This window comes from Hemiscyllium ocellatum, chromosome 30, assembly GCF_020745735.1.
Source record: "Hemiscyllium ocellatum isolate sHemOce1 chromosome 30, sHemOce1.pat.X.cur, whole genome shotgun sequence".
Taxonomy (NCBI): Eukaryota; Metazoa; Chordata; class Chondrichthyes; order Orectolobiformes; family Hemiscylliidae; genus Hemiscyllium; species Hemiscyllium ocellatum.
Window position 1 is genome coordinate 20,070,162 of NC_083430.1, and position 26,611 is coordinate 20,096,772.

The following is a 26,611-nucleotide window of genomic DNA, read 5'->3' on the forward strand; positions in this document are numbered from 1 at the left end:
ACAGACAGGTCCCTGAAGCTGGAATTGAACCTGGGTCCCACCTGCATAATCGCTGATTTAGATTATACTAGCTTAGAATAAACACAGACAACAGCTTACTCCAGTTTCTGTGCTCTAGATACAGCTTATTGTGTATTAAAATTCAAACTGCATCTCAAAAATAAGTGATAGAATCTAGAATTCTAACTGAACCACCTTAATGTGATATCCCAATCTGAATGCCATTCTGTATTTGTTTCCTCACAGCACCCTGTGGAGGTCACCTTACTGCTCCAACTGGCATGATATTATCTCCAGGATGGCCAGGATTTTACAAGGATTCCCTGAACTGTGTGTGGGTGATTGAAGCTCAACCAGGATATCCCATAAAAATAACATTTGACAGGTATTTTTGAATGTTTTGCATGTAACCATGTTTGAATGCATTCAGTATAATATGGGTTATGGTAGAATGGTAGTTAATAATCCAAGAAATGTGATTTCAACTCAATACCAAAATGTAGATTTTTAATTTAGTTTCAAAGATCTGGAATGTAAGCAGATGATACCAAGAAAATGTAGTGGTGAAGTTATGCAAATGTTATAAACATCCAAATAGGTGGCTAATGACCTTTGGGGGTAAAAATTGTTATATTTACATGCAGTGCGAACAATGTGCAATCCAGTTTGATTGACTCTTAACTGTAGTGGCCAAACAAGTCAACACAATCTCTGTGGCCAATGAAGATTGAACAATAAATGCCAACCTTGCCATCTATGTTCACATCCTGAAAATCACTTTTTGAAATCAACAAACTTCAATCTTTACTTAAATTGACACTGCTTTTGTAATCAGAATAACTTCCATAAAGTTATGATACAGACCTGGATTTGCAGATTCAGGACACTTCACAGAACTGCAACCAAACCTAACGGGAAGTGAACCAGAAATTGAGATTTTTATTCTGATATGGTTAGTTCCTCACAGAATAGATTCTCTCTGGGTGTGGAGGCCACTGGCTCCAGAGGCAGGCTGGATAGATGGCTTGTCTTGGTGCATTGTCGGTATAATGACATTTAATAACAGAAAATGCAATTAACCCAAAGCATCCACTAATCATCTTTGTTTACACCACTTGATACCCCCTATACTTGCCATGTTCCATTAATGCTGACTCATATCATCATGTGCTCTGTACCCATCCAGCCTCAAACTAGCAGTGGCCATTAACACTTCCATAGATCATGCCACAGTCTTTATCAAGGTGATGTACACCTGTTCTACTGCAAATTGCACCTTCAAGTCTGTGCAAGGTTCCCAAAAACATGTTAAAAATACCTTCATACTAAAGCAGTTTCCGATTTCCTGATTTGCCATCAAGGATAAATTATGTATGCCAGGGGGTTATCCACTGAAGATTTGTCCATACAGAACTCCAGCCTGGATGCAGAGGGGGTAATACAGCAGCAGCCATATGACAACTCAAGTAACAATTGACCAGATAGGACTACTGAAGATGATAGGTGGAGTCCTCTGATATACCTCAGCAAAGGTCTTGTGTATGAAGATGATGTTCTGCATTTTGCAAAATTTGATGTTACAAATGGGAGAAGCTTTAAACAGAAAGGACAAAGTCACATCTAAAGATAAAAGTTTGCATGGATTGGCTGACTTGGTGGACTGTGGTGAAGACATCAAGACAATGTTACAGTGAGATGTGCATAAGGGGAATTTGAGAATCACTCATACCAACATTGAGGCAATCAAAAGGCGATTGGATGATTATCTGGACAAAACTGGGAAAAGGCAGAAGATTACAGCCGGTGTAGGCATGATGGGCCAAATAGCCTCCTTCTGTGTCCTATCTTAATATTATGTGTTACAGTTTCCTTGCAGGAACATATCAGGTCATTGATCTAATTTTGACACTGCAGCCATATATATATATAAAGGGCTATGTCACAGATATTCAGGTCCTCTGCTTTATTGCATCATGCCATTTGCATCTCACAAGCCAGTCGCCTCTTTCAAACTTGAGGGAAAAGGACTTTCCCTCTGAATCCTAACTGCCAGGAGGAACATTTCCATGGAGGCATCAGAAAATCCTGGAACAACTCTTGTACTGCCTCCTCCATTTCCTGATCTCCTCAGTTGCAAGGACTTTCTGTCAGTTTCCTCCAGGACTTCTGGCTTTAGAACTACTATTGTCTGCTTTTGAGTAATATTGTCAGCCTAGCCCAATTCAATACGTTTTCTGCACCTTTGCTCATGTCAACTAACTGGCTGGCTCTGATTGCTGGCTGCCAATTTGAATAACCCCAAAAATATCATAGGAGCTGTGCTGCCTAGTGTATGCCCTGATGTCAGAGATTTGCCTCTGCCACTAAAATCCAATTCATACTTTTATAACAGCTTTTCCGATCTTTAACCCTTTGCGTGTTTCCTGGTTAATTGGTAGGTGAAAAGAAGGAGATACTTTCATCTTGTCAGTAATCTAGAAACTTTATCAGTTGTAGACAGAAATGTGGTTTACAGTTAGGTCTGCCATGACCTCATTGAATGGTGGTGTAGGCTCAAAGGGCTGAACAGCCAATTGGTTCTTGTATATTTGTATGTATCTGAGAGATGAGGTTGATTTAGCTTCCCTATACTTATAATGGAAATATTTCATTAGTAGTGCTCCACTCATACTGTCATTCATACAAATAATTAAATCAGAAAATTTTGAAACATACTACCATGGCAACACCATCCTTTCAAATCAAACATCTATCAGTACAAGCGTCATTATTCAATTGCAAAACGTATGTGAACGCCTGAAAATTAATGCATGGAATTTTAAGTGGTTCGACTTGTGAATACATTACCAACTCCATGAGAAGAAAATGTATTTTTTCCCCACTAAAAGCAGTTTTTAAATAGCTATTAAATAAAAGCTTCATCACTTTTAATATGTACCCCAGACAAGCTGTCGCTTGAATTTTAACATTATAGCAGCCAATTATCTCAACATTTTCTTGTCGAAAGCTGCTCTTCTCTTTATGACCTCTCATTCTGACTCAATAGTACATCTTCACAAACGGTTTCAACATCACTATGTTCTCATCAATTTACACTAATACAGACTCTTGCAAGTATTTACCAAAAATCTACAGGATAAAATTCTCGTATAGGTCAAGGAGTCTATTGAAGCCTATTTTGCAAGCATTTCTTATGGAAGTGTCAATGTTAGCAAACCACAATTACCCGTTACAATCATCTATAAATGTACATTGTGAAGCTGCAATGTTAGACATCAGGACTTTAATGATTGATTATCTGTCATGTCAGCCAGTAATATTGCATTATCTTTCTCTCCACAATCACACAAAATGCTTCCTGAGACAAAAAAAATACGTTTCCTCTGTAACCGAAATTTTCACTGTCAAATCTAATGTTTTAAATCAGATTAAATTGGCAGCTATCAGATTTCATAAAATTATGCTTACATTTGTCCATTGATTTATAGTTGGTGCGTTCCAGTTATTTCATTTGTTTCAATTTAAAGTTCTTACACATACTGGGCTCAAGAGTTGTAATCCTGCCCACTTTGTATTTCTGTTAACTGAGCACAGCTTGAGTCGTCTGATAACTTGTCACCTTTTAAAGCTGTATTAGCAGCTTTCCATGAGCTGAATTATTTGAATATTTTTATTAACTTCTAAAATATTTGTTTCTCAACTTTAATAGAAGCAAGGTAAGAGGACAATTTTCAAATTTTGGACAGAAATGCATGTGAGTGGGAGATTTGGAGGGATAGGGAGAAAAACATGAGCTGCTTGGCAAATCTCAGCCAAGTTTTTGAGCATTAAGATGAAGGAACATTGTTATATTCATCTTAATTTGAGCATTTTAAAGTTAAACTTTGAAGTTAATAGAAAGACGACATTACCTTTTTTATGACAGAAAGTCCCATGCCCTCTTCATTCATCTTCACTGTCAGTTTCTCTTTATTTCCTCTGAAATCTATAATACAGGGGGGTTAACAATTATTATCCTATTTTTTAAAGCACATAAAGTGGTGTCAGAGATCGTGTACCTCAATTGTGATAGGGGTGGTTTGGGTATAGTTCCTTAACAATGAGCCTTGTTGTAATAGCACCCCCTTGTGTCTGTTACTATATGTGTATGGACCAGAATAGACCAGTTTAATTTGGGGTGATTCTCCATATGCTGCACGGTGCTTTAGTCAGTCCTTGTAAGGATATCACATTTGATGATGAGGCAGGAATATAGATGTGGCTAGCCAAGCTAATATTGGCTTGAGTGCAGTGCCGGAAAAGCACAACAGGTCAGGCAGCATCTGAGGAACAGTAGAATCGACATTTCAGGTATAAGACCTTCATTAGGAAGGGCGTATGCCCGAAACGTCTATTCTCCTGCTCCTCAGATGCTGCCTGACCTGCTGAGCTTTTCCAGCACTACACTCTCGACTCTGAGCTCCAGCATCTGCAGTCCTCACTTTCTCCTAATCTTGTTTTGCACAAGTTTGCTGCAAAGCCAGTAGAGGAGTGAGGTTTTTTTTTGTGCTGAGAAATAGTTTTTAAAATTCAGCCTTCCAAGAAAGGCTGTTTGTGCACGTGGATGGATTGACCTTTAAAGATAGGTGCATCAACAGTTATTACTGGGTGACTGAAAGAGACATTTGGTGCACATGTGCTAATATAAGGTCATGCTCATAATATCCTGATAATCTGGCTGCTAATCAATCAGTGGGTGAAAGGAAAAGGAAAATATTCCTGACCAAATGCTGGCCCATAAATGTATGCGATATTCAAGTATTCAGTTGCCTCTGGTGAACAAGGAGACAAGTCATGTCAGGCATTGCATGCTCTTTGTCTGGTTATCAACTGGGAGACTTAGCTTGCTGCCACCAATCCACCTTTCGATGCTGAAGGGCTTTTAAGGGCCTTTCTAACAGGGCGACCAACAGTTTTTCATCTGTTTTTATGAGACTTTTGAGGCCAAGAATGCAATCTGAAAACCTCTTCCATGCCCACGTGTCTGAGAACACCCCCTTTTCAATAATTGCAAAGAAGCTTCATGGAGCTAATGATGTTCGAGGGAAATAACAATCACTGCAAATAGTTGTCGAATGGCAATGATTGATGAATGGCCAGTTGAGATCCATACAATAAAAAGATTATGGATGTCCAGTTAAAATTTACAGGCCAGCATAATCCAGAAGTCATGAACAGAGAGGTTATTTTAGTAACAAAATATATCTTGTTAAAATTCAGCTTTCTTTAAAACTGGACTTGTGGATCGAAAATGGCTGCTATCAATCGGAGAGTGGGCAAGTTAGCTGCTTGTGAAAATTTCCAGCAATTACTTGGAGTGGCACAGTGGCTCAGTGGTTCATACTGCTGCCTCTCAGGGCCAGGGACTGAGTGACAGTCTGTCTGGAATGTGCATGTTCTCCCTGTGACTGTGTGGGTTTCTGATAGGTGCTATGGCTTCCTCCCACAGTCCAAGGATACACAGCTTAGGTGGAATAGCCATGCTAAATTACCCATACTGTTCGGTGGTATTCAGGCTAGATCGATGAACCGTGGTAAATGCGAGGTTATGAGGATTTGGGTTGGGCGGTGAGTGGCTAGGTTTGGGTGGGATGCTTTTGCAGGGTCAGTACAGACTCGATAAGCCAAATGGCCTTGTTCCAAATGCCCATTCCTCTACTGGATGCTGTGATTCTGTGAATTCTATATCTGATAAAAAACAAACTTTTAAAAAATTAATTCCCTGGGTGTGGGCATAGCTGGCTAGGCCAGCATTTATTGTCTATCTCTAGTTACGGTTGAGAAGGTTGTGATGAGCTGCATATTCAAACTGCTGGAGTCCATTTTCTGTAGCTAGGCACACAATGCTGTTAGGAAGGGAGTTTCAGGATTTTGACCTCGTGACAATGAAAGAACAGTGATACATTTCCAAGTGAAGATAGTGAGTGGTTTGGAAGGGAACTGCAGGTGGTGATGTTCCCAGCTTACACAAGTTGATCTGTGGCACTTTCAACTGCAGTCTATCTATTCATGAGCAGAGTGAATGAAGAAAGTTCAGAAAAATCATTGTGCAGCAATGCTGTATGGTAATTTTCCAATGAAGCTTTAAATTCTGCTTAGAAGCAATATTCACTGCAAGGTGGTGTGATCACCAAATTTCTTTGTGTGTTTAATGAAAGTGGCCACCCACAGCAAGGATGTAAGACCAATATCTAATCAAAGGAATGCCAGATCAGTTTTCTGCAGACGCTTTCCAGAGATTTATGCTCTAAGCGAGAAAATACAGCAAAAACTGACAAAACTGAAGGAGGTCACTATGGCAAAAAAAATGAATAGGTTAATTGGTGTGTACCCATAGTGGTAGTACATAAGAACATGAACCAGGAGCAGGAGTAGGCCTTTGAGCCTGCTCCGCCATTCCATAAGATCATGGCTGATCTTTTTGTGGAGTCAGATCCACTTACCCGGGATCTCACCATATCCCTTAATTCCTTTACTGTTTAAAAAAAAAGATGTAAGCTTTAAAAATGTTTACTGAAGTAGCATCAGCTACGTCAATGGGCAAGGAATTCCAGGGATTAGCAACACTCTGGGTGGTGAAGTTCCTCCTCAATTCAGTCCTAAATCTGCTCTTTCTAATCTTGAGGCTATGCCCTCTTGTCCTAGTTTCACCTGCCAGTGGAAGCATCCTTTCTACTTCTATTTTATATATTCCCTTCATAATTTTATATGTTTCTATAGCATTCTCCCTCAATCTTCTGAATTCCAATGAATATAATCCCAATATACTCAGTCTCTCCTCATAAGCCTACCCCCTCAACTCCAGAATCATCCTAGTGAACCTCCTCTACATCCGTTTCACTGCCAGTACATCCTTTCTCAAGTAAGGAGACCAAACTGAACACACTTCTCCGGTGTGGCCTCAAAAGTACCAAAGATAAATGATAGTATAGCATGATGTGGGATTAAAGAAGTAACAGTAAATTAAGTATTAGTACATAATTCAAAATTTTCAAAATGTTGAGCATCTCTTTGCTGTTGTCAGAGGTCAGATCTTTTTCAAAATTAGATCTGACAAGTGAATATCTGGAACTTGAACTGGATTATGTGTCAAATCCATATTTGACTATTAATCCTATAACTTCAGTTTCATGCACTGCCATTTAGTGTTTTCTCAACTGAGTGATTGTTTTCAAGGTGTAATGAACTGAAGTTTGCAAGGAATTCAGGAAATAGCATGTTACCTGGATGGCAGACTTATTTCAGCTCCAGCAGGGTGGCACAGTGGCTCAAGTGGTTAGCACTGCTGCCTTACAGCACCAGGGTCCCAGGTTCATTTCCAGCCTTGCGCAACTGTCTGTGTGGAGTTTGCACATTCTCCCCGTGTCTGCATGGGTTTCCTCTGGGTGCTCCCGTTTCCTCCCACAATCCAAAGATGTGCAAGTCAGTTGAATTGGCCATGTTAAGTTGCCAATAGTGTTAGATGCATTAGTCAGAGAGGAATGGGTCTGGGTGGGTTACTCTTCAGAGGGTCAGTGTGGACTTGTTGGGCTGAAGGGCCTGTTTCCACACTGTAGGGAATCTAATCAACTAATCTAACAGGGCAGATCCATGATGGACAGCCTGAAGAACATGCTCCAAAGTTTGCAACAACATGGAGTTTGAGCAAAGACTGTCAGTTGTGAAATGTTTTAAAATACTGTGGAGTATTTGGGCTCGGGATCAACAAAAATTGGTTACATACTATCCCTGTGTCCGATTTGAGCAATAAGAAATGCACCATAGCCTCAGAATATTTCTGATTTCAGATTAATATTATTATAGTATATTAAAACCAAATTTGGTAACTATATTGTATCCATTGAATGAATCTTTGAAGAAGAACCTCAGTTTTATTCAGAAGAGTTTTCAAATTTAATGACCATGAATGCTCAAGACATTCTAGAGTTCCAATCTATCATCTACTTTGAATGGACAATCAGGCTGCACATTACGATTTGTGAAGAGTACAATGATTGAACAAATGCCTGATACAAACTGAAAGAATTGTCAGGTGTCGTTGAATCACAAACTGTCAATTGTTTTGTTTATTTGTTGTAACACACACCATGCCATTACCAGCAGAACAGCAGCTGAATTGTTTCTTAGAAAACAGCCTACAGTGAAGTTTTCATTGCTGGAAGCACGTTTAGCAAAGTCAGCCAATGTATCACAATCCAGGCAGTAAGAACTGATAGGGGTAGGATGACAGAAAAGAAGCCTAAACCAGAAGATTAGAGTGTAAAATACATCATGAACGCTTGAATAAACTGCCAGGGAGAGTTATAAAAAAAAATCATTGTCCTCACACATATTACGTCAAGATGTTTCATTGTGGAAAGGTTGAGCTTGTACTAACAAATGGCTTTTTACCTTGAATGGATCAAGAATCAGAATTTTTGGGAAGAACAAAATGAGTCGAATAAATTGGGGTAGAATAGAGAATAGTTATTCAACAGGACATTGTGGGAAGTTAAGGAAGAAACTGTGAGGCCCCTAGCAGAAATACTTTTAACATCTGTAACCACATGTGAGATGCCAGAGGACTAGAGGATGGCTAATGTCATGCCTTTATTTGTGAAAGACTGCAAGGACAAGCCTGGGAACCATAGACCCATCAGCCAGACATCGGTGGTGTGAACATTGTTCGAGGTGATTCTAAAAATTAAGATTTAAATGCATTCGGAGAAGTAAGAACTGATTAGAAATAGTCAGCATAGTTTTGTGGGAGGGAAATTGTGTCTCACAAACATTATTGAGGTTTTTGAGGAAGTATCCGAAAACAATTGATGGAAGCAGAAAGGTAGATGTTGTTTAAGATGTTTCCGCACGGTAGACTAATGAGTAAAGTTAAATCACATGAGATTTAGAATGAATTGGATACAAAATTGGCTTGACTGACAGAGACAAAGGGTGGTGATGGAGGGTTGTTTTCTGGACTGGAGGCCTCTGACCAGCAGTGTTCCACATGGAGCTGTAGTGGGTTCACTTTTGTTTGTCATTGATATGAATGATTTGAATGATGATATGGAGGCACAGTCAGTAAGTTTGCAGATGACATCAAAATTGATAATATAGTGGACAGTGAAGAAGGTTATCTAAAATTACTAGGAGGTCTTTGATCAGTTGGGTCAATGAGCTGAGAGTGGCTGATGGAGTTTAATTTAGATAAATGTGAGGTGCTGCATTTTGGTAAGGCAAATCAGGGCAGGACTTATATAGTTATTAGTAGGATCCTGGGAAGTTTTGTCAAACAGAGAGACCTTAGGGTGCAAGTACATAGTTCCTTGAAAGGAGTGTCACAGGTAGGATGGTGAAAAAGGAATTTGGCATGGTGCCTTTATTCATTAGAGCAGTGAGTACAGGAGTCGGGACATCATATCACAACAGTCCAAGGCATTAGGAAGGCCACATTTGAAGTACTGTGTACAATTTTAATTGCCCTGCTAAAGGAAGTGTGTTACTAAGCTGGAAAGGGTGCAAAAATAATTTACAAAGATGCTACCAAGACTGGAGAGTTTCAGTTATAAGGAGAAGCTGGATAAGGCCATAGATAAAGTAAATAGCCACGGTCATGTTTCCCAGGGTGAGGGAGCCTAAAACTAAAGGGCACAGATTTAAGGTAAGAAGGGAAAGATTTCAAAGGGACCTGAAGGGCAATGTTTTCATACAGAGGATGGTACATATGTGAAACAAGCTGCCCGAGGAAGTGATAGAGGTGAGTACAATTACGACATTTGGACAGGTACATGGATGGGAAATATTTCGAGGGAGAAGGGCCAAATGCAGACAAATGGCACTAGTTCAGTTCAGGAAACCAGGTCAATATGAATAAGTTGGCCCAAAGGGTTTGTTTCTAAGCTGTATGACTCAAAATCAGACCTCATTACAGGAAATATCCCCTCAGCCTCAGTCTAAAGTGAAAAATTGGGAAAATACACAGGTTTCACAATGTTTAATGTTCAAACTTATCTATTAAGGAGTTGGCAGTGGGGTTAGCAGGGTATGGGGGAGGTGTAACAGCACTCCGTTGTGACCATTTTGTATATATGTATATACCAGAATAAACTGGTTAGGAGGAGGTTGAATCTCCATATACAAGATGTTATTTGAGTGTATCTACAAATTTTTTAAACTTGTAAATAGTATACATAGCCAATTAACATTTATTAGTTTAAAATGGCTTGGTTTCTATCTCTCTTTTATTGATAACATACAGATCCCTTGCTTTAATGCAAGCCCTATCTTTCCTTTCCTGGCTTGCAATACATATTAACTTGATCAGCTGTCCCATCCTCTCCAACTTTTTTTTTTGTTGCCATCTGCTGTTGTGTCTGGCCAGCTGTTTTTATTTTCGTGGATTATTGCTCATGTGCAACTTCAAATGTGAAGCTTCAGCTCTCTGCTGTGTATCATCAACCCTTTCGAACAGAGAAATGCACACACTTCACAAAGTAATTACTGTCCAACACTTCTCAGAATTAAAACAAATGTAACTCAGTAGAAACAAGACTACTCTTTTCTTGAAAAAGCAGTATGTCTTAAGCTTATAATAAATTTCAGAAGTTTTCTATCTCCCATTCCTAGAACCAACAGTTCACGAAGATGTTAAACAGCAAAAATGCTTTTACTTTACTGAAGCTAATTTATATTAAATATTCATATAAATGTAAGTTTACATTCTATATGCAGTCCATGTAATACGACATTATAAAATTTTGTTTGAATGGAAGAGCACACTCCTCACCAGCACATGTCAGTATGTGTTGGAAGTCTATATTAAAGTAATGGAAAAGCACAACAGACAGGCAGCATCTGAGGAGCAGAAGAATCGATGTTTCGGGCAAAGGCCCTTCATCGGGACTGAAGGTATGTGGCCAAGAGAGAGTTGTCTTAACTACATCATGTCAGATGTTCTGGGAAACAAAAACATCCATGATCTTAATGCTCTTCACTCTGCTTTCATGCAGTGTATTATATTATCATTCTTGCTAGTGGAGTATGCTCAATAAGGATGAAAGGAAGGTTGAGAACACCATTTGATTGGCCATGCACTCACTATACAGTGAATATGTCCTTGACCTCAATGGCCAAGTTCTGCAGGTTGGATGATATACAATTGTTATTTCTTGATGCACATTGATTAGACAATAAAATGAAATTTGAGGAATATATCAGTGTTCTGTGCTAGCACAGCTATGAAAGATTATTAGGAAAAGATTGCTACCTCACTTGAGTTTCTGACCATAGGTGGGTTTTAAAAAAAGCACTTCCTGACCCTGTAAAGATGATTATTCACTGCCAGGAGCAACCTTATCCACCATCTAATAGGGAGTCTCTAGAATTTTAAACATTGAAAAAAGCTCCTCAAATAGACCTCTTCAGTTTTAGCCAAGGAAAGGCAAACAATGATTCTACATTTTATGAAGAATCTAAAACAACTTCAAGGTCACTGATTAAATTAAAGACATTAGGAGATAAAGATAATAACTATCTATTGAACATTAAGCATACTGTTTACCTGATTGGTTATCTCAGTTAATTAACCCATGGATGGCTAGTTTGTGATGTGACACTAACAGTGTGGGTTCAATTCCCATATTGGCTGAGGTCATCATGAAGAACTTGCATTCTCAACCTCTTTCCCCCAGCTGAGGAGTAGTGACCCTCAGGCTAAACCACAATCAATCATCTCTATCTAATGAAAGAGCAGCCCTGTGGTCTAGTATGACTTTGGTGACTTTATTTTTATAACTGTGGAAGTGTCGTCAAACATAATGTCATACAGCTATGAAATGTCTTTAAGATCATTAGTTTTGTTTATGTACTCACTCTCTGGAGAAAAATAGTACAAGTTCTGAAAAAAAATGGTTATTAGAACATTGGCAATTTTGTGTGTACCATGTTCTAGTACTAACCTACGAATAATAATTGCTATTTCTCCTCTTTTCAGGTTTAAAACTGAAGTAAATTACGACACCTTGGAAGTCCGAGATGGAAAATCCTACTCCTCACCACTGTTAGGTCTCTATCATGGTACTCAAGTGCCTCAGTTTCTGATCAGTACCAGCAACTATCTTTACCTCCTGTTCTCTACTGACAAAAGCCACTCAGATGTTGGGTTCCAAATTCGGTTTGAAAGTAAGTTGCTTAGAATTTTGGCACACGACTTCAAATCCTAACTGGTGGTGTCATTATGCTTTGCAAACGCTCTTCAATTTTCTTCAGTAATGATTGGTCATCAAATTAGTCGTCTTTACAGACCTAAATGATCAATCAACACTTTACGTTTCCTGTGTGAACATTGCCTTAACCATGGAATGGAATTATAGAATGGTTACAACATCAGAAGAGGTCATTCGGCCCATCATGCTTATGCTGGCATGCTAAAGGAGTGACTAATCTGCCCCAGTCTCTCCCTTTTCTCTCCAAGAACTTGCCATGTTTCCTTTTCTTTTTCAGATAATCATCCAATGCCCAAATGAAAGCTTCAGCGAAATCTGTCTGGACCACTCATTGAACAAAAAAGTTTCTCCTCATGTCTCCATTGGTTCTTTTGCCAATTATTTTACATTTGTGCCTTCCTTCCACTAATGGGAAATGCCTATCCAAATCTACTCTTTACAGATCCCTCACTATATCGCTCAGTCTTCCTCTTCCCAGGGAGAATAGCCACAACTTCTCAAATCTTTCCACAAAGCTGAAGTTTTTCTTTAGAGGATTATCTCTTATGAATTGTCTCTGCAGAATGAGGCATGGGTTGGGATATCTGATCGGCATGGACGGGTTGGACCAAAGGGTCTGTTTCCATACTGTACATCTCAATGACTCTATAAGATAGAAGTAGGGAGGTTGTTTCTACTGACGGATGAAACTAGAACTGGGGGACATAGCCTCAAAATAAGGGGGAGCAGATTTTTGACTGAGTTGAGGAGGAACCTCTTCACCCAAAAGGTTGTGATTCTTGGAATTTCCTGCCCAGGTTACCTCTTTGAATGTTTGTAAGGTAAAGATAGATGGATTTTTGAACGGTAAAGGAAGTAAGAGTTATGGTGAATGCATGGGTAAGTGTAGCTAAGGCCATGGAAAGATCAGCCATGATCCTACTGAATGGCGGAACAGACTTGAGGGGCCAGATGGCCTCCCGCTGCTCCTAGTAAAAAATGAGGTCTGCAGATGCTGGAGATCACAGCTGCAAATGTGTTGCTGGTCAAAGCACAGCAGGTTAGGCAGCATCTCAGGAATAGAGAATTTGACGTTTCGAGCATAAGCCCTTCATCAGGAATAGGAGAGAGAGAGCCAAGCAGGCTAAGATAAAAGGTAGGGAGGAGGGACTAGGGGGAGGGGCGATGGAGGTGGGATAGGTGGAAGGAGGTCAAGGTGAGGGTGATAGGCCGGAGTGGGGTGGGGGCGGAGAGGTCAGGAAGAGGATTGCAGGTTAGGAGGGCGGTGCTGAGTTGAGGGAACCGACTGAGACAAGGTGGGGGGAGGGGAAATGAGGAAACTGGAGAAATCTGAATTCATACCTTGTGGTTGGAGGGTTCCCAGGCGGAAGATGAGGCGCTCCTCCTCCAGCCGTCGTGTTGTTGTGTTCTGCCGGTGGAGGAGTCCAAGGACCTGCATGTCCTCGGTGGAGTGGGAGGGGGAGTTAAAGTGTTGAGCCACGGGGTGATTGGGTTGGTTGGTTCGGGCGGCCCGGAGGTGTTCTCTGAAGCGTTCCGCAAGTAAGCGGCCTGTCTCACCAATATAGAGGACAGGCCGCTTACTTGCGGAACGCTTCAGAGAACACCTCCGGGCCGCCCGGACCAACCAACCCAATCACCCCGTGGCTCAACACTTTAACTCCCCCTCCCACTCCACCGAGGACATGCAGGTCCTTGGACTCCTCCACCGGCAGAACACAACTACACGACGGCTGGAGGAGGAGCGCCTCATCTTCCGCCTGGGAACCCTCCAACCACAAGGTATGAATTCAGATTTCTCCAGTTTCCTCATTTCCCCTCCCCCCACCTTGTCTCAGTCGGTTCCCTCAACTCAGCACCGCCCTCCTAACCTGCAATCCTCTTCCTGACCTCTCCGCCCCCCCCCCCACTCCGGCCTATCACCCTCACTTTGACCTCCTTCCACCTATCCCACCTCCATCGCCCCTCCCCCTAGTCCCTCCTCCCTACCTTTTATCTTAGCCTGCTTGGCTCTCTCTCTCCTATTCCTGATGAAGGGCTTATGCTCGAAACGTCGAATTCTCTATTCCTGAGATGCTGCCTTCCCCCTGCTCCTAGTTCATATATTCTTATTTTTTCTCTAATGTCATCATGTTCTTCTGAAGTGTTGTGGCAACCCAGGATTTTATGCAGATTTAACATAACTTTCTTGCTTTTGAACTTTGTGCCCCTATTTATAAAGCCAATGATGCCATATGGTGTATTTCTTACTCACTCACTTGTTCTGCTCCTTTTTCAATGTCACACAATGTGCACTTAATAAATCCATGCCAACATTCCTTAATTAACCCAAATTTTCAATAGTGATTATTTTTGTCAAGAATTAGCTTCCCTATCACTCTCATTAAATTGATCGCCTGTTGTTGGCAGCTTATTGCTATACCCTTTTTTGAAGAATGGGATAATGTTTGCAATTCCCCAGTCCTCTGGCACCAGCTCTGAGTCTTAAGTTTAAGCACTCTCTCTTCCTTTAGTATCCTTGGATACAAACTGTGGTGTCTTATTAACTCTAGTACAGGCAGCCTATCCAAGAAGGAGAAAGTGAGGACTGCAGATGCTGGAGATCGGAGCTAAAAATGCATTGCTGGAAAAGCGCAGCAGGTCAGGCAGCATCAAAGGAGCAGGAGAATCGACGTTTCGGGCTTATGACTGGAACATGGATTCTCCTGCTCCTTTGATGCTGCCTGACCTGCTGCGCTTTTCCAGCAACACATTTTTCAGCCAATCCAAGAACATGACCTTATCAATTTTAATGCCTGAATTTCTTCCTCTGTCATCAGGATCTGGACAGCATCTTCTATTTTGTAAAGAAAGATGCACTATTTACTTTATACTTGAGTCATACTCTTGCCCCCATCAGTAAATTCTCCTTTTAATCTCTTACTGGCCCATTCTTAATCTGAACAGTTTATTTTTAACTATGTTTATATATATAGAAGCCTTCTGTGTTTACTTTTATGTTAACTTCCAATATCCACTCATGATTTCTCTTTATTTCTATTATATACTTATTTGATACCCTTGAAAGTTTTACTTTTTACCTCTTTCTCAAAAAGAGTCTCCATAGCCACCTAATGAAGGAGCAGCACTCCGAAAGCTAGTGCTTCCAATTAAACCTGTTGGACCATAACCTAATGTTGTATGATTTTTAACTTTGTACACTCCAGTTCAACACCAGCATCTCCAAATCATCACTTACTACGATTTGAATGGGAAAGATTTCTTGGAGAAACTCCAGTAGGCCTAGCAGCATCTATGAGGAGAAAAGAGTATTAACATTTCAAGTCCAGAACAGTTCTGAAGAAGGGTCACTGGAGTGTAAACTCTGTTCGCTCATCACAGATGCTGCCAGACCTGCTGAATATTTCCAGAAATTTCTACTTCTATTTGTTTCAGAATTCCAGTATTGACAGTTCTTGCTTTATTATATTACAATTGGGAGAGTTTCTTGGTTGATGACCTTGCAAAAGACAATGCTGATCCGTTACGATACTTTGTTCTTAAGAGAGAACCGATATAATGGAAGTCAACGGCACAACCCTTGGAAAAATATGGATGGGAGTGTATAGGTGTACAGGCAATGAAATGTTGACTGTGGGGGCAAAACAAGGGTTCCCCAGGCTTTTAAATGTAATTATGTGTCAAGAAACAATTTTCTTTTGCTATTTGAGCTGATGATGTGGGAAACACTGATACTCTGTAAAGGTGATATTAGTTTCTGCTTGCTGTTGTTCTTAGATGACGACACGGATCAATATAATTTTGGCATTGCATGCAGTCTCACCCATCTCAGCAGGGATGGTGGACTCTATTGCCTGAAGGACATTGGTGAGCCAATTAGTTTTTCACGTCAATTAAGCAACATTTGGGACCACATATCTACAATGCTTTGGTCAAGTTGCCCTCATAAAATGTGTAATTTTCCAGTCTCCATATTAGAGATATTTAAGACTGATGACCTTGAGATTACTACTCTAATATCATATGGAATGTGACCTGTACCAGATTATCGGGTCATGGAACTCAACTTCACCAATGACCTTCTCCAAATGAAACTATTCCTGCTGAAAATGTTCATGTAAAACAATAACCATCTTGTTTTATTTTGTAAGCAAGGTGAGCCATATAGTTTTACATGCAGCTGTTCTCTCTTTTTGTAGACTTTAAGGAGAGCTACCATAGGTCAGAGTTTGCTTCATGGCTAATTGGCTTATGTCCATAGGCCACAACCCAATCAAAATGAGTTAACCAAGTCACTGGAAGCAAAGATAAATCAAGTTCACTTCTTGGTTACTGTTTGCGCAAAGAAATACTTCTCTAAAAAAAAACAAAAGAACTGCAAATGCTGGAAATCAGAAACGAAAACAAAGATTGCTGGGAAAACTCAGCAGGTCTGGCAGCATTGGTTCTGAAGAAGCATCCCTGAACCTGAAATGTTAATTCTGATTTCTCTGCACAGATGCTGCCAGACCTGCTGAGATTTTCTAGAAAGTTTTGCTTTTGAAAGAGATAGTTTTGTATAATTGTCCAAAGGCAGTTTTAAAATCACTACTACCTTGTCTAAAATCATAAGAGAACCATAATACAAAAGTATTCATATTTACTGAAGGATCACATTGTTACTGTTATTTACTGCATCGCATTGTTGTATACGGCCAGGTCCCATGTGATTACAAAGTGCTTGTGCAAGGTTTTAGAAAACAATGTCACATGCATTCAAACTAATAAAGTTTAATCCCATGGAATAAAAGGGACAGTAACAGCAAGGATATGAAGTAACAACAAGCAGAAAGTACCAGCAGATAGTTGTTTTCTGGCTGGATAAAAATATACCTTCATTTCCCCAGGGGCTGGTACTAGGGCCACTGTTTTCACTGATCTATATTAATGATTTAGACTTTGGCGTATGGGGCAAAAATTTTCATATGACGCAAAATTGCATGTGTCCTGCATCTAAATGAGAATGAAGAAGTGAGAATTGATATCTTAATCATCCTTTCTGAGTGGGATATTTTCAGGGGTTAACATCCAGAATACAATGTTTGACAGAGCTAATGCAAAATTCCCTTTTAGATGTGAGATGGTCCGTTAGGTACATGGTTAGCTGAAGTTATCTTTTGTTGGCTGAACTTATAAGCTTTTATTTTCTGTCCTGCTGTTTCAAAGTAAATTGTCCTATTCTATTCTGTGATTAACAACCATCACATCAGTTAGCAACTATCCAGCCCCTCCATTTCTGCATATGAACTTTGCTGTGAATACATTGTCATTCTGTTGATGTTTTTCTTATAATGTGAATATTTTAACGACAGTACAGAATTATTTATGAATTGGATGAAGCAGTATAATTAATAGATTGGAGAAGATGAGATTGAGAGAAGATCTGGTAAAGGTGTTACAAATCATGAAGGATCTGGGCTGGGTAATCTGGGGAATCCCCTGTCACCCACCTTGGTAACAAGCTTGAGAACCAGAGGTCACCAATTAAAAGTAACAGGAAAATCAAGGTAAAGTGAGGAAACCTTTTATACACATTGAGTGAGAAGGACCTGTAAAGCAATGCTTGAGTATGGCGGAGACAGCTTCAAGTGGAGTTTTCAGAAGGGAATTGGAAATGCACCTGAGAGAGAAAGAAACTCAGTGGGTTATGTGGAATGGAGTCAGCGAGTTGGATTTGCAGTGTTGCTCTTGTAGAGATGTGTTGGGGGAGCACAGTGTACAGAATATTCTCATTCTGTCTTAAAATCATTTCATAAATCTGTGATTCGAGTCGTCCGACCTGTGCAGTGTCTGCCAGTCTTCACAGTTCAAGTGCTATAAGAAACATGCAGAAACTTGCCTGACTTGTTCTCTCTGCAGCTATCACCTTGAATACTTGATGTCGGTTGTTATCTTGTACCGTGTGTGACGAGGGGCATGTGTTTGGCCAGTGCTGAGTAACTTGTATTTGTCCTTTAGATGAACTGCCTCGCAAACATAATAATAATGTGCAGTGCCAGGTTTCATAATCCCCTAACATCATAGTGCCACTAGCCATATCAGTCTATTCACCTCTCATGAATGTCAAAATTATGAAGGTTAAAATGAGCAACACTACTTAATTAAAAAATAAAATTAAAATGTATGAAATAGGCAACGACTAGACAATATTGCCTGGAGTGAAGTAAGAGACTGATTTGTTTCCACTTTATAAAAAATTCTTTGATCCAATAAGGATTTTGATAAACTGGAACATTATATTCTTTCTTGAATGCAAAAATTTATGGAACAAACTCCAGACCAGCAAATTTCATTGTCATCTTTCCAATACATAGTCAAATTAGTGAACCATTCCCTATAGCTGTACAGAAATCTTAATATAATAAAATCTCAGTTTTCACTATTAGTTTCATTCACTCGCACTGCATTTCAAAGAAATAGTACTGTTTTAGTATACAACAATAATGTAATCTCTCCTAACATAGCTCTGCAATTATATATTATCTTGCTGAAGGACAGCCCTGCATAGCTTAAAATGCTGCAACAAAAAACAATCACTGTTACGTGTTGATATGCCATGAATGTTGATTATTTCACTGCTGTTTATTACATATTCACACTTTATGCCATCTTCTTAATTGAATCACATTTAAAAGCCAGATTGCATGATATCTATTTCAAACCCTATGACAGTGTGTACTTTAAATTTGGTCACATGACACATTTTTATTACATTCAAATATAATGGAAGAAGATTATAATTTTCATGAATGTGAATAGAACAAAAGATAGTTCTGCAAGCTGATGATATCCATCTGGTCAACATTACAAAATCTAATGTATTAATTTATGATATTCTGTTGGTGTTGAATTATTTTCAAGCAAACACGGTGGGTAAAACTCCGAGGAGTTGACCTCGGTGGTGGGCAAGTTGTTGGAGGGAATTCTGAGGGACAGGATGTACATGTATTTGGAAAGGCAAGGACTGATTCGGGATAGTCAACATGGCTTTGTGCGTGGGGAATCATCTCTCACAAACTTGATTGAGTTTTTCAAAGAAGAAACATAGAGGAATGATGAGGGCAGAGCAGTAGATGTGATCTATATGGACTTCAGTAAGGCGTTCGACAAAGTTCCCCATGGGAGACTGATTAGCAAGGTTAGATCAAATGGAATACACGGAGAACTAGCCATTTGGATACAGAACTGGCTCAAAAGAAGATGACAGAGGGTGGTGGTGGAGGGTTGTTTTTCAGACTGGAGGCCTGTGACCAGTGGAGTGCCACAAGGATTGGTGCTGGGCTCTCTACTTTTTGTCATTTACATAAATGATTTGGATGCGAGCATAAGAGGTACAGTTAGTAAGTTTGCAGATGACATCAAAATTGGAGGTGTAGTGGACAGCGAGGAGGGTTACTTCAGATTACAACAGGCCAATGGGCTGAGAAGTGGCAGATGGAGTTTAATTCAGATAAATGTGAGGTGCTGCATTTTGGGAAAGCAAATCTTAGCAGGACTTATGCACTTCATGGTAAGATCCTCAGGAGTGTTGCTGAACAAAGAGATCTTGGAGTGCAGGTTCATAGCTCCTTGAAAGTGGGGTCGCAGGTAGATAGGATAGTGAAGAAGGCGTTTGATATGTTTTCCTTTATTGGTCAGAGTATTGAGTACAGGAGTTGGGAGGTCATGTTGCAGCTGTATAGGACATTGGTTAGGCCACTGTTGGAATATTGCATGCAATTCTGGTCTCCTTCCTATCGGAAAGATGTTGTGAAACTTGAAAGTGTTCAGAAAATATTTACAAGGATGTTGCCAGGGTTGGAGGATCTGAGCCATGGGAGAGGCTGAACAGGCTGGGGCTGTTTTCCTTGGAGCATCAGAGGCTGAGGGGTGATCTTATAGAGGTTTACAAAATGATGAGGGGCATGGATAGGATAAATAGATAAAGTCTTTTCCTTGGGGTGGGAGAGTCCAGAACTGGAGGACATAGGTTTAGGGTGAGAGGGGAAAGATATAAAAGCGACCTAAGGGGCAACGTTTTCACACAGAGTGTGGTACATGTATGGAATGAGCTGCCAGAGAATGTGGTAGAGGTTGGTACAAATGCAACATTTAAGAGGCATTTGGATGGGTATATGAATTGGAAGGGTTTGGAGGGATATGGACTGGGTGCTGGCAGGTGGGACTAGATTGGGTTGGGATATCTGTTCAGCATGGATAGGTTGGACCGAAGGATCTGTTTTCATGCTCTACATCTCAATGACTCTATGACTCTAAGACCTTGTTTTGGTCCTTATCAACTTGTAATGAAATGCTGGCATTTTGTTCACAACTAGGATTGTGTCTGACACAAATTATGCGAGTACCTGAATAGTTTTAATTACTGGTAAGTTCAAATTAATTAAATAATGGTCACTCCTTGCCAATTTGCTTTTAATTCTGGTTCATTGATTATATTTTCAGCTGTGAAACTGCAATCTGATTCTTGCTTGGATCCTGGAATTCCTGTAAATGGTCAACGCAATGGAAATCTCTTGTATGTTGGATCTTCTGTGTCCTTTAGTTGTGATCCAGGCTACACCCTAAGTGATGATGAAGCTCTTGTCTGTGAACCCAATTACCAATGGAGCCGTGCTTTGCCTAGCTGTGAAGGTATTTCTCCAATTGTCATAGATATCCTGCTGGAGTAGATCAAAATCTGAGGGACCACTTCAATGAACCGCTGTATCAGCTACTTCTGGTTATTAGAGAAGGAGGGAAGGCAAATTAAATGAGAAGGTGGTTACTTGCCACCTAATTTCATCACCTGCAAATTTGATTGAATGGTGATATTGATGCCATAATTGCAGTTAGGTGTAGATGGGTCTCTTTTCTTCTGTTACTCATTTTATAAAGCACCTCATTAGCTGATATTGGGACTAAAGAAGAAAATCTGGGCAATGTGGCTGACAGGAAATTTGAATTTTGATGACCTTTGTCAAAATACCATTGAAATATAAGAAATAGGGGTTCACAGTCTTTAACTTACTGAGCAGAAATGTGAACCTTTCTACTGATGGGAAGCAAAGTTTGTGGATATTCTCCATTTTTCCTGAACATTGCTTTGATCAGTTGTTTATAGTACTGACATGTGTAGTGGGCATAGCACTGCATCCCATTCTACTTTTGATGAGACAGTTGCTGATATGGACAGGAAGGAACTTCGTGAGGTTGATTTCTGCATTGTGGTAAAATATGTTTGCTGACACTATAACAGCAGAGGGCACACTCAATACACGTGCAATTGCCATGCCTGGGGTGTCACTGCCAATGGTGCAGTGAGTAGTTTCCAAAATATTGAGCAATGCAAACATATTTTACAAAGCAGCATTTTTTTTAAAATGTAAAATGTTTGTTCAGAGCTTTGAATCTTGGGTGATCTTACTTTGAAAGCCTAATAGGCTTCCCATTGACATCAATACCTCTGACATCCTATTTCAGTGCAGTGGCAGGAGATGTAGTGAAAATTACTATCTGAAATTTGGTTCAATTCACATGACATTAGCTATCCATCAATTGATTAATATATTGAGTATTTTTGATAGCTTTATCATTGACAAATAATATATTTGTGAAGACCTTCTTTTATGCCTTATATAAAAGTTCAAAATTAAAGAGTGGACATTAATGTGCTTGTGATATCAAAATATGAAGATTTTAGTGAAATGTACAGTGTGAATTTGGGTTGAATTACATTGTAATTTTGCTACCATTACTAATTCGTATCAAAATGGCAATAAATTAACTTCAAAATATGCTTAGCCTTTGTCAGAAACCCTTTCACAGGAAGTGTAAACTTGGATATAAGTGAGGTTTTACTAAAATCTTGGCTTGGTACATGTGAGACTATTGTTTAAATACAGCAATAAATTGTATACTCACTATTTTGACATTGTCGGCAATGCAGAACATGACTAAAGCTTTGAGGTTAGTAATTATTGAATGCTGTGACTCTAACCTCTTTGATTTTTAGCTTTGTGTGGAGGTTACATCCGTGGATCAAGTGGAACCATCCTCTCTCCTGGGTTTCCTGATTTTTACCGAAACTCATTGAATTGTACCTGGACTGTGGAAACATCACATGGCAAAGGTAAGAGTCAAGTATCAGAGCTTCTTACAGAAGATGCAAGTAAATCTTTTTATTTAAATCTTCTGTTATTGTATAAACCAACCACCCTGCAGGGTACTGAGGCAAGAAATGACTGGGAGGCACAAATAATTGAATGTTTAGCTTGATACAATTGATTTTTCTTTTAATTTTGGTTAGTTTCATGCCTCCTTTCAAATAATGGGCACTAGATTTGTTCGCTGTTGGGCTGCTAATATCACCAGTAGTAATTAGTCGTCTATTTTATCAGAAAGTACATTGCCCACAACTCTATTAAATTCGCATTCAGTGATTTTTTTTGCCTGCTGTGATATCTCACCAAACGTAGACTTATAGAAACATTTTTACATTGATGCATTACCTTCTGCTGTGAATTGTACTTCATGAAGTAGAAAGCAATTTTCTCAATGAATAAATGACTCAGTCTGAGTGACCTGAATGCACAGTTGATCCCAGATTTCCGCCAGGTCTCTGTTTCAAACTTCAAAGTGGGAAACTATATTTCTTCCCTTTTAAACCATGGGATATACCTTTTCCAGTTTTCATTTGAGCAGCATCAGGAAGATAAAGGATATAGTGTCATGATAGAAATGTCACTGGACTCTATGACATTCTGGAAAACTCTCAATCTCCTATACTCCAGTGAAAAAAGTCCCAGCCTATCAAAGCCTTTCTTTATAACTCAAATCTCCGCACCCAGCAATATCTAGTAAATTTCTTCTGAACCTATTCCAGGTGGATAATATCCTTATAGAAGTTTATAAAATAATGAGAGGTATTGACAAGGATGTTGCGTTTTCAACCTGACGGGGTACATTTTTAAGACACGAGAGAGATTTAAAAAAGACATGAGAGTTAATTCTTTTACACAGAGGGTGGTTCATGTGTGGAATGAACATCCTGAGGAAGTGGTAGATCTGGGTAAAATTACAATGTTAAAAAGGCATTTGGTTAGATATGTGAAAAGGAAAGATTTGGAGAGATATAAACCAGGGACAGGCAAGTGGGTCTAGTTCAGTTTGGATTATGTTTGGCATGGACTGTTTGGACTCTGTGACATGGATTAGTATCCCACCATTGCTGATGATAAAATTTTAATTCAATTAAAAACAAAACCATTTCCATAGCGATCTTGTGACAACTGTTGATTGTTCAAAAACCCCATCTGGGTTCACTAATGTCCTTCAGTGAAGGAAGTCTGTCATCCTTACCTGGTCTAATCAACATATGACTCCACATCCAAAGCAATGTGATTGACTCTTAACTGCCTTCTGGGCAATTAGGGATGGTCAATAAATGCTGGCCAGTGACCCCCATCCCAGTAATCACGAATAGCAGAGGAGAGATGGTGCCTTATTGATTTTTTTTTAATTGCTAGAAAGGGTATAAATGGTTATACTAACAACTTTCCTGTTTTAATACTTATGTTCTCTTAATTGAAATATTGAGCTGAGTTTAATGGTTGGGGAAGGAGCCTCATCCCCTGGCCAACCAGATGCTGGCAAATCTGCTGTGGCAATTTTCAGGAACCCATTTCAGAATTAAATTGCATTCAGGTGCTTGCCTGACTGTCGTCGGGATTCTCAAGGCCTTGAGAATAAGGATTCCATCTCCAAACGTTTTTGGTCAATCTGATAGCTGGCAGCAATCCTGGCAGCAGAGAAGCTGCTGGCATTGAAGAAGCCCACGCTGAAGAGCGGTCCAGGCAGTGCAGGTAACTCAGGTATTAAAGCAAAATGCTGTTGATGCTGGAAATCTGAAACTAACACAGAGAACACTGGAGAAACTCAGTTGCTCTGGTAGCATCTATGTAAAGAAATAAAATTAATGTTTCAAGTCTGGCATGAATCGCCTTCAAAGGAAACCCCCTTTTCTCATCACTCTGACCCTCTCCAAATCCCAGGAAGCCATCTCTCCACTTCCATAAATCACCAGTCATGCTGTTGGTACACCAGTGATTCCTCTTCTAGAGCAGCTACAGCATTCTACATGTGCTGCCAAGTCCATGAACCACTAATCTCTGACTTGCCAGCAGCTGTCACTGGATGGAACATTCAGTTTTAGTTCCAAGTGAAGGCCTCACCAATATCTGATTGGCATTAGATTGTATGCATCTTCTCTGGAAGAGGCAGTATGGATCTATCACTGGCTCTCCATGTTGCTGATGACACCCATGATATCTCAACAAAATCCTGACCCTCATCATTATGTTCTTATGGATTGTACAAATGCTATGCATCAAAAGCATGAATTTCCATGTAATTTCATATCAGCTGTTAGGATCCAGTTGGCAGAGTGATTGGATCTCTCCACCCTGCAGGCATTCTCTGCCTCTATTCTGGATGAAGGGCTTTTGCCCAAAACATCGATTTTCCTGCTCCTCGGATGCTGCCTGAACTGCTGTGTTTTTCCAGCACCACTCTAATCCAGAGAGTGAACCTATTCCCTTCCTTATCTCACTCTTCAACTGGTCACAACAAAGTTTAAATTTAGAAAAAGTAAGATTGCCAGTTATACGTATACGTGGCTGCACAGAGCTCAGTATCAGAAAATAGGTCAGACCAATTCATTACAAAGAATGCATTTATTGCAAGCAAAACTTACTTGAACAATGTAAATATAACTGACAAAAGGTTTTTAAACTGTGTAAATAAAAGCAACTATCCTTCTTGAAAAAAGTAACATGCTCATGCACATGTACATTTGCACACTACACACCCATCCCTAACTCTTGGGGTCAAAAATATCTTCCAATCATCTTAATATTACTTTGGTCAAGCAAAATCTGAAAGAAATAATCAATCACAAATTGGCCCAAATGCTATAGATACCAAATCATTTTAGATATGAGCTTTTGGCACTGGGGTGTCTTCTTGGATCAGTTATGACTGGGTGAATTCACTTTTCTGAAGCCAAGGGTAGAGATTTCAAGTCTTGCTTAGGAACTCTCAACTTGTGATGATAGGGTCTTCTAAGGGATTTGCAATTCTCAAATTTTGAGAGAAGTTACAATGAAGGAGAGAGGGCAACAGCTTTTACCCCTGAGACAAGTTACCTCAGATTCTGTGTCCAAGTCTGGTATCTCTTTTTTAAACCACTAAGTGGGTCATATGATCTCTCTTTACTATAGCAGACTCTTCACTTTCATCCAAACAGCTGATTCTTGCAAATGCAACAGTGTTGCCACTGTAGATTTTTTTTTATTTGCAAAGTGTTCATTAATTATATCATAGATAAATATGTCTAGTCAATTATAACCTAAATCTTCATAAATGCACCTTGTAATCTATTCTCAACATGGTTATGTTATTAAGATGTCCTCAAGTGGGATTCAAAGTTCAGCCTTTTGAATATGAATGTAGTGCTTGACTAATGAAGCAACTAGACAACTTGTATTGATTGACATTTTGGGAGAGACCAGTGGTCTCTTTCTTTGCAACAACATTTAAGAGAGAACATAAATGTTCTATCAAAATAGCCAACGATTCCCTTCATACATCAAGAACATTCCATGTACACACTTCCAGACCTATTTTAGAGGAACTTCTGCAAATTTACCTGTTCTCTAAGAGAGCCCTAGAACTGAGTTACAGGTCTTATAATCTTTTACTAGTTCTTTGGGAAGAACAACCAACATTCAACAAGTTTTATTTTTCAGTTAATGGAGTATGTTGAAGGTTTATTGTGCTGCCTGAGATGGGATGGTTCAAATTGAATGGAGCTAGAAATGTTTCAGAATGAAGTGAAAATGTCTTCCAGGAGCATTGAATTCAACGTGAAAAATCATTCCAAGTACAAAACTAGTGACATCACTGCATCAGTCATAAATCCTAATTGCAAAGAGAATGATAATTAGCTGGAAATGAAAGTAATACCATTCACTGAAAGTCTACACTATGTTAACAATTCAGCAGAACTCTACAGCAACATAGAAGCAGGAGGAGACCACTCAGTGTGTCAAGCCTATTCCCTAATTTAGACAGTGTACCATACCTCAACACAGTAGGTTCTGAAAGATACAGGATCCTTTGGAGATAGAAAAGGATGGAAGGAATCAACTCTGAATGAAAAAGTTGTTGTAAATAATTGTGCAAATGAGTCTTGGAGTAAAATGAGTTCATTGCCGCAAAACTTAGCTTTCTTGTCTATTCATTTCATATTCAATAGTGTTTTTTTGTTTCTGGATTGACAGTCATTCAGCTTCCAA

At 39.6% G+C, this 26,611-nt stretch overlaps 1 protein-coding gene across 1 annotated transcript in view; it reads left to right on the forward strand.

The window, feature by feature from the left end:
- The window catches only part of csmd2 (CUB and Sushi multiple domains 2), a 605,906-nt gene that overhangs the window by 190,431 nt on the left and 388,864 nt on the right, over nucleotides 1-26,611 (forward strand). Inside the window, exons 11-14 of the mRNA XM_060847269.1 lie at nucleotides 247-385; nucleotides 12,011-12,198; nucleotides 20,721-20,909; nucleotides 22,270-22,386. Coding sequence (XP_060703252.1) covers nucleotides 247-385; nucleotides 12,011-12,198; nucleotides 20,721-20,909; nucleotides 22,270-22,386 — 633 coding nt within the window. The remainder of the gene's footprint in view (nucleotides 1-246; nucleotides 386-12,010; nucleotides 12,199-20,720; nucleotides 20,910-22,269; nucleotides 22,387-26,611) is intronic.